This window comes from Rhineura floridana, chromosome 9 (genome assembly GCF_030035675.1).
Source record: "Rhineura floridana isolate rRhiFlo1 chromosome 9, rRhiFlo1.hap2, whole genome shotgun sequence".
Taxonomy (NCBI): Eukaryota; Metazoa; Chordata; class Lepidosauria; order Squamata; family Rhineuridae; genus Rhineura; species Rhineura floridana.
The window spans coordinates 123,625,494-123,637,814 of record NC_084488.1 but is presented as its reverse complement, the minus strand read 5'-3'; the positions used below and the strand labels follow the sequence as shown (position 1 = coordinate 123,637,814).

The following is a 12,321-nucleotide window of genomic DNA, read 5'->3' as shown; positions in this document are numbered from 1 at the left end:
GACATTCCCAGGCCCTCCCTTCTCTGCAGCTCAGAGCAAGAGGGAGGGCTGATCACAGCAGAAAGGCGGAGAGATGGTTTACCCTCAGCTCCTCCTTTATCACCCATAGGGGAATCGGACACTTCAGAAGAGGAGGAGGTGATGCCTCCCCCCTCACCACGCACATGCAGACGGTTGAAAAGACAGGACAGAAGGGGGGGAAGGCGGGCAGTACCTGAGGGGGAGTTAAGGAGGAGCGAAAGGTTGCGTGCCCGTTTGGCCCCTTCTTAAAGAACAGGCGGGAAGCAGCCCCTTGCTCTGTCAACTTTCTCCCAATGTCACAGGACCTGTATCCCTGTATTGCTTCATGAGAAAGCGCAGTCTTTGTTGGACATTGCTCTAATAAAACACGAATTAACTACAACCTCTGGTCTGGTTCCTGAGTCGCATCCTGGGCCTGACAATTAGGCAAAAGTGTATTAAATATTTATATAGCAGGAGAAATGCTCACAAAACCACTGACAAGTTTTCATGAGGACTTCCTTTCTTAAAGAAATTAAAAAAAAGTAGAAATGTGGAGAACAGAATCTGAGACTGGAAAGAACAGAAGCCGTAATCGACATATTTGCCCAGCCCTAGTCACTATGCCAAGAACTAAACAGACACAAATCTGACATGAGAAATGGCAATATTTATGGGAGAACATTTCAACCTCCGGAGACACTCTGTCACTGACCTTAAGGTGGTCTTTCTGGAACCTCAAAAGAAGAGTACAACATGAAAGAGCTGAGTGACAAGGCAAGATGTTCACTGCCATCACTGGTTGGGTTCAATCGAGAGAAAGGATTTCCAGGGGTGTCACTACCGGGGTGCTTAGGGTGCGGACCGCAACCGGGTGACATCCTGAGGGGGGTAACACCCAGAGCTGCCCCACCGCATGCCGTTGGCTGGCAAAGGAGCTGAGAAGCGCTCTGGGTCGGCGCAGCCAACTCTTCCTCAGAATTGGGCGGGCGAGACCGACAGCAGGTGCCCGCTCACTGGCAGTGAAGCCGGGACGGGCCTTTCACCACCAGCCTGGAGCGTGTGGTGAGTGAGTGTGTGTGCGCGCGCACATGCGTGCCAGGCCAGCCACCCCCATCCATGCACCTGGGAGGGAGCGCGCCGGAGGTCCGCACCCCCCCCACACTCCTGCTAGTGACGCCGCTGAGGATTTCTACCACACTAAGAACTCTTTCTTGCTTTTGATGCCAAATATTAATATAATAATAATAATAAAACTTTATTTTTACCCCGCCCTTCTCCAATAGGACTCAGAGCGGCTTACAAACTAAAAACAACATCATTAAAACATACAGAGTATATTATTAAAAAAAGAATTAAACTATAAGGGAAAATTAAAAACTATAAGATAAAAGTTAAAACAGCGAACAATTTAAAATAATAAAATCATATAATGTAATCACCAAACCTATGACACTTAATCCTGGTCGTTCTCTATCCCAAATGCCCGTTGAAATAAAACAGTCTTTACTTGTCGCCGAAAAGACGGCAAGGAGGGAGCTGATCGTACCTCACTCGGGAGGGAGTTCCACAACCTAGGGGCGACCACCGAAAAGGCCCTATCTCGTGTCCGTGTCATATGTGCTTGCGAAGGTGTGGGGAACACAAGAAGGGCCTCACCTAAAGATCTCAAATCCCAGACAGGTTCATGTAGGGAAATGCGATCTGTCAAATAGTCTGGACCTGAGCCGTATAGGGCTTTGTAGGTCAAAACCAGCACTTTGAATTGTGACCGGAAACGAATTGGCAGCCAGTGGAGCTGTTGTAACAGGGGAGTTGTATGGTCCCTGTAACCAGCCCCAGTTAGTACTCTGGCTGCAGCTCTTTGTACCAATTTAAGTTTCCGAACAGTCTTCAAAGGCAGCCCCACGTAGAGCGCGTTACAATAGTCTAAACGGGATGTAACCAAGGCATGCATCACCCTAGTCAGATCAGGTAGCTCCAGGAACGGGCGCAGCTGGCGCACCAGTTTTAATTGGGCAAATGCGCTCCTGGATACTGCAGCAATCTGGGCCTCCAAATTCAAAGCTGAGTCCAGGAGTACACCCAAACTGCGAACCTGAGACTTCAGGGGGAGTGCGACCCCATCCAGTACCGGTTGAACCTCTATTCCCTGATCTGCCCTCCGACTGACCAGGAGTACCTCTGTTTTGTCAGGATTTAATCTCAACTTGTTTACCCTCATCCAGTCCATCACTGATGCCAGACACTGGTTTAGGGTCTGTACGGCTTCCTTGGCTTCAGGTGGAAAAGAGAAATAGAGTTGAGTGTCATCAGTATACTGATGGCACCGAACACCAAAGCCCCGGACAACCTCTCCCAGCAGTTTCGTGTAGATGTTGAATAACATGGGGGACAAAACGGAACCCTGAGGGACCCCATAGGTCAATGGCCAAGGGGTCGAGCAGGAGTCCCCCAGTACCACCTTCTGGGTTCGATCCTCCAGGAAGGACTGGAGCCACTGTAACACAGTGCCCCCAAGTCCCATCCCGGCAAGGCGGCCCAGAAGGATACCATGATCGATGGTATCGAAAGCCGCTGAGAGGTCCAGTAGAACCAGCAGAGACACACTCCCCCCGTCCAGTTCTCTGCGTAGGTCATCCACCAAGGCGACCAAAGCCGTCTCTGTCCCATAGCCAGGTCTGAAACCAGATTGAAATGGATCCAGATAATCCGTATCATCCAGGAATCTCTGGAGCTGGGCGACCACCATCTTATCTTGCTTAAAAATGGAATATTGGAGACTGGCCGATAGTTGCCCAATAAAGAGGGATCAAGGGCGGGCTACCCTGCTGGGAAACATTTCTATCATGTTGCCTCTGTGACTTCCAGCTGCTCATTGAGGAGAGGAACAGAAATGTACTGCCTTCCAGTCGATTCCGACTTATGGCGACCCTCTGAATAGGGTTTTCATGAGGCTGAGAGGCAGTGACTGGCCCAAGGTCACCCAGTGAGCTTCATGGCTATGTGGGGATTCGAACCCTGGTCTCCCAGGTTGTAGTCCAACGCCTTAACCACTACACCACACTGGCAGAAAACCATAAGACGTCAAGGTACAAGCGATCTGGAGGTTTCTGCAAAGTTTCCAGGTGCCCAAACATTATATTATATATTCCAGCTTTTTACGTACCCTTTTTGACGCTCACCTGTTCTTCCAGTGTTTCAATAGAAACAAGGTCGGAGCCTTCTTTCTCACATCCCTTTTTGGAATCCCACCATGAGCTTCTTTCCCGAGTAACGAAATAGAGGTTCCTGTTATATAGCATCCAGCCAGATTTCAAGTTTTCAGTAATGACTTCTTTCAGTCAAACCGGGAATGGAGGAAGACCAGAAAAAGCAAACAAGAGATGGGATTTAATACAAACCAGCTTGCATGTGGAAGGTATTACATTACATTTCTGCATTACACAGCTGGTATAGTGCAGTGGGGAGGAGAGCCTGGCTGGGAGGCCAGAGTCTGTGAGTTCAAATCCCCGCTCGTGTCTCCTGGGTGTTAAAGGCCAGCTAAAGATCACCCCCACAGGGAGTGGCTCAGGGGTGACGTGCCCTGCCACCTGTGCAACCGTGGGCAAGCGGCATAGTCCCAGGGAGCCCAGTTGCCCCCCAGCTGGCAGTTGCGGACAAGGAAGGGGCTGGCTTGTGCAGCTGTGGCAAGCTGAGCAGGCCCTAGCCATCTGGGGAGGACTAGCCTCAGAGGGAGGCAATGGTAAACCCCCTCTGAATACCGCCTACCATGAACACCCTATTCGTAGGGAAGCCATAAGTCAGGATCAACTTGAAGGCAATCCATTTCCATTTTCACCTTGCATGTGTGGGCACATTTTTATTTTTTCACTGACTAGATTTGTGTGGCCTCCAGATAACGTATGTTCTCTAGGCAGCTCACAAACATTCAAACACCAAAACACCTTCAGCCCTGATGCTCCTGCTCTAAATACCTGGGTAGGAATAGCTAGGAGAGAGAGGACAAACAGGAACCTTCCATCTAGGGAACAAGCAAAAGATGCTGGATGATTCTTCCTCTCACCTGGCTTATCCAGACCCCAATGCTGCATTTCCCTCTGCCTGTAACCTCTCTTATAGGGTTGCCCCAATCCCTCCACACATTCATAGGCACCCAGGGACATAGTTAAGACCACCAAAACCCCTGGCAGAAATACTCACTCCCAGATGTCAGTACTCGGCTAGATGATGTCAGTTAATTAGGGGGCAGGCTCTCTCTGCTGGCCAAAGATGACTCAGGGCTACTGTCTGTGGTGCTTTTCGACAGCCCCAGCTAAGGAAGAGCAGGGAGGTAGGTGGTGTCTAGAGTCCTCACCAGCTCCTCAGTCTCCCAAATGTGCCTCCTTGTCCATGTTGCCTAACTGGGTCAGCAATCGGCCTCTCAAATATACTTATCCCCCACCCCGATGCTGGAACTAGGCCAGATCATGTCTGTCATTCTCTGGTGCCTGAAGGTGACATTGCTCAGAACCTCACTCTACCCAGCAGAGCTCTTATTGTACAGTATCACAGCCCTTGGTGATCCAAAGAGGGATTCACCTTTGGAGATGCCCTTTAGCAGCCTCCCAAAAGCAGATGCCCTTTTGGTAGCAGCTACTTTTCAAATTTCCTAAAGTATAATTTTGAAGGTAAGTTATATATATATGGATATTTCATTAAATTCCAGGGTAATTTATGAAAAGGCAATCATATTTATGAAAAGACAACAACAGATTAAAATTTAACAGGGAAAAGTGCAAAGTTGTACGCCTTGGAAAAAAGAAACCAAATGAACTGTTGTAAGATGGGGATACTTGGCTCAACAATACTACATGTGAGAAGGATCCTGGGATTGTTGTTGATCTCAAGCTGAACATGAGCCAATAATGTGATGTGGTTGCAAAAAAGGCAGATGCTAATTTAGGCTCCATTAACAGCAATACGGTTTTCAAACTGTGTGAACTATTAGTTCCTCTCTATTTGGCACTGATTGGGCCTCATCTTGAGTACTGCATCTAGTTCTGGACACCACACTTCAAGAAGGATGAGACAAAATGGAACGTGTTCAGAGGAGGGCAACAAAGTGTTGGGCTACTGTGACTTATGTGTTTCTCACAGAAAGAGATTCAAAAGAGGAAAAGCAAAACCTGAAGCAAAAGGGTTAAACAGTGTGAAAGCTGTTGCCAGGCTGCCCAAGGCCAGCAGCTGGTTGACAAGGGCAACCACCTAGATAAAGAGCTGAGCCCACGGCCAGTTCTGGTGTGGGGGATTTTGTATGGAGAGAGAACTGTGTTTCAATGAATCTTAATGTCAGTAAAGACTCTTAAGGAATACTTTGCCTGGTCTGGATCATTTCTAACCGATCTGCATTGGTACCAATTTATGGATCACACTCACACGCTACACGCACGCCATCACAAAGATGATCAGGGGACTGGAAACAAAGCCCTATGAGGAGAGACTAAAGAACTGACGAGGAGCGCCTGGCGCTAGCACTGTTATCTCTTCGGCGCCAGGTCGAGACTTTCTTCTTCTCCCAGGCATTTTAGCATGTGTTTTTGAATTGCTTTTTTAAAATGTTTTTTTTTAATTTGTATATTTGTTTTTAATATTTTCAATTGTTGTAAACCGCCCAGACAGCTTTGGCTATGGGGTGGTATATAACTGCAATAAATAATAATAATAATAATAACTGGGCATGTTTAGCCTGGAGAAGAAAAGACTGAGGCGAGATACGATAGCACTCTTCCAGAACGTGAAAGGTTGTCATACAGAGGAGTGCCAGGATCTCTTCTTGATCATCCCACAGTGCAGGACACGGAATAATGGGCTCAAGTTGCAGGAAGCCAGATTTCAACTGAACAGCAGGAAAAACTTCCTAACTGTTAAGAGTGCTACAACAATGGAACCAATGACCCAGGGAGGTGGTGGGCTCTCCAACACTGGAGGCATTCAAGAGGCAGCTGGACAGCCACCTGTCTGGTATGCCTTATCTTGGAATCCTGCATTGAGCAGCGGGTTGGACTCAATGGCCTTATTTATTTATTTATTGTACTTGTATACTGCCCCTTAGCCGAAGCTCTCTGGGCGGTTTACAGTAACTAAAAACAAATACAATTTAAAATACATCTTTTAAAAAACAATTTAAAACAATTTAAAAATTTAAAACAATATAAAACACATACTAAAATGCCTGGGAGAAGAGGAAAGTCTTGACCTGGCGCCGAAAAGATAACACTGCTGGCTCCAGGCGCACCTCGTCAGGAAGATCATTCCATAATTTGGGGCCCTCCACTGAGAAGGCTCTCTCCCTTGTTGCCATCCTCCAAGCTTCCCTTGGAGTAGGCACTCGAAGGAGAGCCTTTGGCCAGTTGCAAAGGAGGGCAGGAGCCCTGTGCCTTTAAAGGTTATGAAGAAGAGGGTCTATTATGGTGGGTTTCCTTTGTTCTCCAGGTCCTCAGCATGAGATGGTAACTTACCATTCACACGTTTAATTTCATCATTTAAGTCGGCGAAGTCTTTCATCTTCTCTGACAAGTTTTGAGCTGCACCAAGAATTTGGAAATCTAAAAGGTTTGCAACAGTTCAAGCTAAGAGTATCTGAAGTAACAATCTACAGAAAGCATTTCCCGGTATTTTGACACACTCTAGAATGAAGCAAGAAGCAGCACTCCAGTCATGGGCAGATTTGATTCCCTGTGGCTGAGGTCACCAAGGGAGAGCATGAACGTGAGAACCTAAGAAGAGCTCTGCAGCTGGAACACACCAAAGGCCCATCTACTCCAGCATCCTCTTCTCATCTTAAGAGCTGTCCATGCAGTGCCTCTGATTTCCACCTCCTGCTGGCATTTGCTCAGTTACAAACCAATTCTTTCCCTGAGTCCCACAGTTAAGCCCCAAACTGTATTCAAAGCAAGGTGGACAAAGGAAGGCTACCTTGTTGTTTTCTGTTCTGATTTGTCAGAGCTAAATGACACATCTCTAAGAAAATACAAGCCACCAACCCTGTTCCTACTGAATAAGGGGGATGATGGTGGTGGTGATGGAGGAGGAGGAGGAGAAGGAGCACACTTCCAGAGGACCAGTGTGGGTTGAGAACCACAACTTACTGATTGAAGTTTCACTTCAATCAATGCATTGTCCGGCTGTGTGCTCTGAATCTATTGACCATTAGGGGCAATAGATATAGTGAGTCAGTTGAAAGGGCCTCTGCTTGAATTCTCTCCTTGTTACTTTCCTCATGTTTAAGCACGCCTCTGTTTGGTTAGGCTGATATTCTCAGGGTTATCATCACTTCCAGTTCCTCCTCCTTCTTCCCACAATTCTCTTTCTCTCTACTTTTGATCTAGTGTTGATGATTAGGCTTATTTTAAATTTATTTTATTTAAGATAAACACCACTCTTTTTCATATTCTTTTATATATCCAAAGAACTCTGCTGCGTAAAGCAACTCTCTTTACCCACCCAATCTCAATCACCTTTTCTTCCAGATGAGCAACACGATTATACAGTAATATCTCAGTTAACAAAGTAGATGGACATTACTTCTTTAACAGACACTTTGGGACCAGAGGTAGGAATAACATGGAAAGAATAGTGATAGGCTCCTACACCCGCTCCTAGATGGTGGGGGCAGCTGCAATAGGAGCTTTAAAGGGTGCCTATGGCACCCTCCCTCTCCCTCCTCCTCCTCTCATATTGGATCTTTCCCTCCCCAGCCCTGGGAGAAAGCATGAAATCTCTTTAATGCAAAGAAAACACACAGGCCTGTCACTTTCACCCTAGGAAAGCAAAGGGACAGGCTTATCATTTTATTCATAGCAATGCAAAGCCACAGCCTAGTCAATTTCACCTTAAAGCAAGGGCACAGGCTTGACAGTTTATCCATAGCAAAGCAAAGCTGGTCAGTTTCGCCTTTTAAAAAGCCTTCCTTCAAAGGAGCTTCATTCCTAGAGGATTTGTTTACTGAGGTATTAGGGTTATAAGCTCTGCTGGGGGGGATGAGGTGGAGAGTTGGGGGTTTTGTATATACGTGTCACTCACACAAAAGTAATCCCAAAGAGATTTATAGAATTTAAAATCCACTAAAATGAAATATACTAAACTATTCTTACTTACCATCCTTGTCTTCATAGTATGAATCGAGCCCTATGATAAAACTCCGAATCATCTCTATTCCCATTTGGAGTACTTCCCTCTTTTTCATTTCCGCAAAATCTGAAAAGGAGGTAGGCAGAAGAGAAACGCTGACCCCTGGTGGACTCAAACTTTCATAGGTTCAGAGGAGGGTGTGATGTTCCTGCTTATATTGTAAATATGGTAAGTGCTGGTTATATAGAAGACATATGGTAAGTGGAGTGAAAGAGGAGGGGGGAGTACATGAGCAGTAGAATGCTGGATGATTGGCTGAGTGTTTGAATGGCTGGGAGTATAAATGGAAGAATGACAGTTGAATCTGGGAGGTGGTGAATTGAGGGGTGGAGAGAGAGGTTGAGGTGGTGAATGGTTTGGTGGTGTTGAGAGTGAGTCGGAGTTCTGAGGCAATTAGTAAAAAGTCAAGTACCTAACAGAATCTAGATGAAACCATACACTTGTGAAACATTCCTTCAGTAATCTTGTTATTTCTAATATTAAATAAATACTTATTTGGTTTACCAAAGGCCTGATCCTTGGCTGGGGAAATATACAGACCAGAAGGGTGGGCAAGGTAATTACCAAGGCTGAACAGAAACTGTATCTAATGGTGGCAGCGGTAAAGGGAGATATTGTAACAAGTCAAGTATCCAGAGCAACCCAGAGTTGTATGCTTCAAATATAAAGATACAAGGGGGTTGGGAACAGCATAGGCACACAGTCACAAAGTAACAAGCTAAAGAGAGACTGAGGCAAAGTCTCTGGGCGTTTTGGTTAGAGAAAGTGACTGGTGGTGCTGCCTAGCAGTGGGATCTAGTGAGATCTGTGCTAGAGCTGTAAAGGGTAAGAAGAAAACCTGACGTTCCTGTCTGCTGGTAGCCACAAGTGAGAGCTTCACAGGTGGTGCCGGGGCAGGACGTCACAGAGGGCAACAAGGATAATCAGGGGGCTGGAAACAAAGCCCTATGAGGAGAGACTGAAAGAACTGGGCATGTTTAGCCTTGAGAAGATAAGACAGAGGGGAGATAGGATCGCACTCTTCAAGTACATGAAAGGTTGTCGCATAGAGGAGGGCCAGGATCTCTTCTCGATCGTCCCAGAGTGCAGGGCATGGAACAATGGGCTCAGGTTGCAAGAATCCAGATTTGGGCTGAGCATCAGGAAAAGCTTCCTAACTACTAGAGTTGTATGACAATGGAACCAGTGGCCTAGGGAGGTGGTGGCTCTCCAACACTGGAGGCATTCAAGAGGCATCTGGACAGCCACCCGCCAGGGATGCTTTAAGTTGGATTCCATGGGCCCCTTCCAGCTCTGAGATTCTATGGTTCTATGATTCTGCACCCACAGTCCCCTCCCAATTTGCATGCAGCAGGATGGAGACCCAAAATGTACTTGAACCTGGCAATTTTGAGAGTCAGCAGCACCTCTCCCTTGGGGGCTCAACTGCCACCTTACTCTGCACAATGCACCCTAGGAATAACATCAGGGCTGTACAGAACCACGGGTTCTAGGGAAAGGTGAGATCTTTCAAGTTCAGCAAAGGCCCCAGTAAGGGTGGAACTTGGTTCACAGCTGGCTGCAAAAGTTCCCTTCTGACCATAGATTCTTGCTGCAATCTTCAGGAAAGGTATATTCAACTCATGAGCTCCTTTTCATTTTCTCTCTCTCTGTGATTTGACACAACTCTGAGTATGTGCAAGTTGACGCTCTCTGTTTTATTCTGTGTAGAGCATTAGGAAACAAGTGATGGGGTAATGGCTACATGCTGCTTGTATTAATTATAACTGCAAAATGCAATATTTTTCCTGTTTCTTTTTCTAACAAACCAATCCCTATTTTATTTTTTGGTGTGCTGTACTGGGGTCAACTGTAAAGTTATACACGTATAAGAGTGACATGGGGGTTTAATTCCAGCAAAAGATTCCACTACTCTTGCAAAAGTGGCATTTGAGTTTCCAGTGAGTGTAGACATGCATGTGGGGATTCAAACATGCACATGCGACTCCGGTGTGTGTGCATACAGGTGGGGGAGGAGTGTGGCTGGGCACCCTTGCCCCTGAGGTGCTGTGGCTGCTTCCTCGTGCCCTAGCTGTGATGCCTGTTCCAGTGGCCTGGCTCAGTCCAATGAAGATGGAGTCTCAGTATTTGTGCCATTGGACATTCAGGGTCTGTATTCAAGCACTGAAACTAAAGGTAAAAGGCCTGGAGAAATCATCACCCAACAGTAATCACACTGGGTGCCCAGTGAATCTTCCTGTTCCAAAGCTGGGAAGCCACCACAGAGAAGGGCCTCTCTCTGATGCCCACCCAGCTCACCTGGAGAACCTTCTCCGAGGATGATCTGAGTAGCAGGTATGCTGAAGAAGGTAGCTCTTAAGGTACCCAAGTCCCAGATTTTGTATGGTGTGATAAGTAAGCAGAAACACTTACAATGGTGCTCGGGTGCCCATGCACTTTCTCTAGCTATTTGGCAACTTCCCCCACTCATCTAAGAGCCACGGCTTTCATGGCTGTGTGTGTTTCCCTCATGTTTGAACGCCATTTGAGACATTGTATGGAGATCAGACATTGGCAGCAGAGAAGGCTGGCCATTTCAATTAGTAGGTTGGCCAGCCTTCCCCAACCTGGTGAACCCCCAGATGTTTCGAACTACTGATCCATGCTGGCTGGGACTGATGGTTGCGGTGGTCCAAAGTGCGCAGGGGAGGTTAATCACTAAGACAAGGGCAGCCTGACCAGTATTTTTTTCTGCACCCCAAATCCAAATCCAAATCTGTAGCTCAGCAGCCTTGTGTCCCCCACAGTCATATTAGTAAAATTCCCATCAGTCAGACTCCTTGAACTTGTGGGGTGGGGGAAGGCTGTCCACTTCTGCTCTCTGACAAGGAATGGATGCTCCCTCGCAGCAAGAATGGATTGGGAACAGAGGGACAGAGAGTTGAAACTTAAGATAGAGAACTGTGCAGGTTCTTCCATGAACTTAACTTTGGTCTATGAAGTAATTAAAAGTGTCTGAACTCTTATTCAGGCAGATCAAAGAAGTGCCATTGACATTAATGGGTGAGATTTAAACACCTACAAAACACACCGTCCCCCTGAAATCAAGGGGAAGTGAAAGGGCTTAACAGAGGCTGGATCCTGCCACCTCTTTTTGAAAAGGTTATTTGCACTGAAGTAAAGCCAGCTACAGTAATCTGAAAGTACAGTAAATATGCACTTACACATACTGGTCAATATAATTGTGCCACAGAAAAAGAATGCGACCAGTCCTACGGAAAGGCGTTTACCATTTGGAGTCCCCAAGAATGTTATAAAATCCTTCAATGGAGATGATTTTCCTTGAAGAAAGAAAATTCTGGTTTAACCATCGGTAGCCAACATCCCACTGCCACCCCAGGAAACAAGGTTCTCAGACTCCGTGGCAGTCTGTCCATTTTACCAAGGGACAGCTGATATCCTAAGGCTAAGGGACCGCTGGACTCCCTGCAGCCAACTGTTCAGGAGCTGGGCCCTTGGGAGGTGAAGCGGAGGGAGGAAACTGTTGTGTAAGCACTACATCTTCAGGACACTTATCTGCCAAATATTCCCCAGTGTGGGCTGTGGAGAGTGGCGAGCTCTGCCTGGCCAGCTATTGCAAAGTCTGGATCAGAAGAAACTTCCATTTGCCACCAAAGACATTTGGCTGCCTGAGAGAATAGACAAGATGCCCCCCTACACATTCTATCTACAGACACAGATTGGACCGGCAGCTGAATCTTATTTCAACATTGGTGATGGGGCAGCAGACTAATTGGGTGGCTTCAGTGCAGGTTGTGTGGTCTAGGCAGCTCTGCCCCCCAACACCTCACTTTTATTCCCTAGCATCTGCCACTTGAAGAAGAAGCTGCTCCACTCTGCCTAATAGTAGGGCCGGCCTGATGGCAACCAGTCAGTTAACTCCACAGCCAACGACAAAGAGTGGTTTCAAATGTGACATCTTTGTTGGACTTTATGATTCCCCTGGACCCAAAGGGCTCTTTATTTTCTCTTCATTCCACTCCTCCCAGTCATGAGTGGTTCCTGTCTCTCCATCAACTTCCCTCTGTTGTGCCTTCCTCTTTTCTATGAGGAACCACTTGTAATATAACTGTGTCATATGTAGACCATCACCTTCTTCTGGTGGCTTTT

The 12,321-nt window shown here is 46.8% G+C and overlaps 1 protein-coding gene across 2 annotated transcripts in view; it reads right to left on the bottom strand.

The window, feature by feature from the left end:
• Positions 1-11,429, bottom strand: part of LOC133364432 (C-type lectin domain family 4 member M-like) — a 38,321-nt gene extending 26,892 nt beyond the window's left edge. Inside the window, exons 1-4 of one of the 2 annotated variants that reach the window (XM_061584935.1) lie at positions 11,376-11,429; positions 8,140-8,238; positions 6,501-6,587; positions 3,186-3,337 (exon numbers count right to left, since the gene is read on the bottom strand). In XM_061584935.1, the coding sequence (XP_061440919.1) occupies positions 3,186-3,337; positions 6,501-6,587; positions 8,140-8,238; positions 11,376-11,379 (342 nt within the window). In that variant the 5' untranslated portion in view covers positions 11,380-11,429. The remainder of the gene's footprint in view (positions 1-3,185; positions 3,338-6,500; positions 6,588-8,139; positions 8,239-11,375) is intronic. The other variant, XM_061584936.1, reaches the window with a different exon arrangement.
• Between the last annotated feature and the right edge of the window lie 892 nt (positions 11,430-12,321).